Raw genomic sequence first — 2908 nt, 5'->3', positions numbered from 1 at the left:
CGGCGGCCGCGGCCTGCAGCTCGGCGGCCACGCGACGCGCTAGGCCGGCGGCCCAGGGCGCGGACGCCGGGCCGCGTGGAGGCGCGGGGTCCCCGGCGGCGGCGGCGGCGATGGGCGTGGCGGGTGGCAGCAGAAGCAGCAGCAGCGGCTCGTCGCCGCCGTTGAGCAGGCGCTCCTGCGCCGCAGGGTCCGACAGGTTGACCAGGCCCTGCGGGAAGCCGGCCAGCGCGCCGGGGTCCAGGGCCAGGCGCGGCGGCGAGGCCTGGGCCGGGGGCCCCCGCAGCGCGCGCACCAGGCGCGTGAGCGTCTCCAGGAAGGGGTCGGCGCTGGACCGTGGCTCCTCAGGCGCCTGCTCCTGGGAGGGCCTGGAAGGCGGAGTTGGGCGGTAGGGGGCAGGCGCAGGGTTCCCCTCCCGACACCCCCAACGTGGGCCTGCGCACACCTGGGCGGCGGGAGAGGCACTTGGTCCAGCAGGCCACGCGCGGGCAGCGGTGCAGGCGCGGGCCCCGGCAGCAGGAGCAGCGCCGGGGTCATGCGTGTGAAGCAGCGGGGGTCGGGGCCGAACAGCAGCTCCTGCAGCTGGGCGGTGCTCAGGGGCGCACCTGCGTGGGCGGGGGGCCCCGGGGGCCTGGCTGAGCGGGGGGCCGAGGCCCGCGGGCCGCCCGCCCTTGCCCGGTCCCTCTCTTGGAGAGCCTACCGTCTCTGCGGGGTTGCAGGGTCAGGGTGAGCCCGGGGCTGCGCCAGGCCCCTTCTGGGTGGTCCACCGCCAGCACCAGGTAGCGGGTGTCCCGGGACTGACAGAGGTTCTGTGGAGACGGGGGCTCAGCCTAGCCAGGTGGGGGGGCGAGGACACCAGCCCTGCTCTGCCCATTGCCCTTGACACCCCCTTCAAGGTTCCAACTAGCGGACTTGGAACCTTTCTGTTCAGCACAGTTAAAAAACCCCATTCCCCCTCCTCTGCTGGGTGAGGGCTCCTGGAGGCCCCAGAACTAACCCCCTTCAATACCCTGGTACCTGGGTGCCTGGCAGCCCAGCCCCTGTGACCGTGACCTCGGGGCCAGGGCCAGGGTACAGCACCAGCATCGCCAGCTCTAGGGGACCGGCCCCTCCAGGCGGGGGCTCCTGGAACTTCAGTGAGGGTGTCGGCCCCCATGTCACTGTGGCCAGGAGGGACAAATAGGGAAGGGGCAACACCTGAGTCACCGAGGCCCCAGCCCCTCCCCGAAGCCCGTCTTGCAGTCCTGCGGGGAGAGCCCCCACCCCTACCGGGAGAGGCTTGACACCCAGACATCGGGTGCAGGGCCTTGCCCCCATACGAGGAGCCTGGAGAACCCCTGGGGTCTGTCTGGGGCTCTCCTTAGTGGGAGCCTTAGTGCCGGAGCCCATAGGGTCCCCTGGGAAACCATTTCCTCCAGCAGCTCCTGGGAACAGGCCACACACTACCCTTGGAGGGGGGGTGTGGGCGCAGCATGGCTCTGCCCCGACCCCCTTCTGCTCCTTCATGGGGTGGGGGGGCGGTGAACACCTCCCAGGAGGGCTGCAGGAGGGGTGGGCTTGGAAGCAAAGCATCGGGGGGTTTGCAGCCCCCGGACACGAAGGGCCCCCACTTCCTGGGCCCTCAGCCTCAGCCTTCCCAGGAGGCCAAGATGGGTCTAGAGTTGGGCTCCGGCAGGACCCGGTCTGGAAAGAGTGGTGGCAGCGTGGCCCCCCCCCCCAGGCCGTGGCCCCCTCCCTACATACCTTCCTCCAGGTGCAGCACCACCAGCCGCCGCCCCCCGGGCTCCCCCAGCCACGCCTGCAGCTGCCGCAGAGAGAACAGGGCGGCCTGCCTGTCCCTGGGGGTGCAAACTCCGAAGGTGGCCAGGCCGTGGGGACCCCAGCGGGCCCGCCGCACAGCCTCGAGGAAGGCGTGCTCGTAGCCTCTCGGCGCCCCCACCACCCGAAGCGGGGAGCCGCTCCCGTTACCACCCCTGTCCAGCGTCACCAGGCACAGGGGGTCTTGGGGACCGCCCGGGGGCTGCCAGTCCCAATCCGGGTGGAAGATGAGACCCCCGGTGCCTGTGGCTGGCCCTCCGGGCAGGGCCGGGGTGCCGGAGACCTCTTCCCCAGGGTCCCCGGCCATCAGCAGAGCCCCCATCACCGACAGCACGAGGGCCGGCGGAGAGAGCAGACCAGGCATCCTAGCTGCTGCGAGGGGCTGTGTTGCTCTGGCTTATATGGAGGAGACCGGGATGTTTGTGCAGGAGCAAAGCCCCTATCTCCTTCTGGGGTGTGACCTTGGGGGCCAGTGTCTGGTGCCCCACCATGGGCCTGGGCAGGCAAAGGAGCCTCTCAAAGCCTCTTCTGTTCCAGCCTGACCGCCTATCTTCCTACCCGTGATACAGAGTGCCGCCCGTGCCCAATTGGTCCAACGACTGTCCTTGATGAGGTTTTCCCCTCTGCAGGGGGGAGTGGGAACCAGACCAGGGAGCGACAGCGCAGACTATCAACAGCTCTGGGATGGGGGCAGGGGGGCAGGCGCCCTGGAGGACTCCGGCACCCGGCTCTGATGGGGACCAGAGATCTTGGTGTTCAGACCGCTGGGTGCATGGGCTTGGCCGGAGGGTGGTCTCCCAGCGAAGCTGGGGCTCCCCAAGTGCTCGTTCACACTGCCTCTTGGCACCCTGGAGCTGCAGAAGCACAGCCATTTGGCTGGAGACCCCAAGGAGGGTGAGCGGCCACAGAAGAGAGCCCAGACCCGCTGCTGACCGCCTGGGTCTGTCCTTCACCCACCGGCATCCTGGGAGGACACAGGGACACTGAGGCCCCAATCCCAAGCTCCCCACATATATGGTGGGGGTGCACGTGGGTGTTCGCCAGCAGCGAGTGAAACTACCACACCTACTGACCCACAGAGCCTCCCCCCCCC

General features: G+C 69.7%; 1 protein-coding gene across 1 annotated transcript in view; it reads right to left on the bottom strand.

Moving 5' to 3' along the window:
- Window positions 1-2900, bottom strand: part of AMH (anti-Mullerian hormone) — a 3417-nt gene extending 517 nt beyond the window's left edge. Inside the window, exons 1-5 of the mRNA XM_049643183.1 lie at window positions 1741-2900; window positions 1015-1157; window positions 698-806; window positions 443-602; window positions 5-365 (exon numbers count right to left, since the gene is read on the bottom strand). Of these exons, the coding sequence (XP_049499140.1) occupies window positions 5-365; window positions 443-602; window positions 698-806; window positions 1015-1157; window positions 1741-2179 (1212 nt within the window). The 5' untranslated portion in view covers window positions 2180-2900. The remainder of the gene's footprint in view (window positions 1-4; window positions 366-442; window positions 603-697; window positions 807-1014; window positions 1158-1740) is intronic.
- Window positions 2901-2908: the final 8 nt, after the last annotated feature.

Source organism: Panthera uncia, chromosome A2 (assembly GCF_023721935.1).
Source record: "Panthera uncia isolate 11264 chromosome A2, Puncia_PCG_1.0, whole genome shotgun sequence".
Taxonomy (NCBI): domain Eukaryota; kingdom Metazoa; phylum Chordata; class Mammalia; order Carnivora; family Felidae; genus Panthera; species Panthera uncia.
This window is presented reverse-complemented; position numbering and strand designations above follow the sequence as displayed.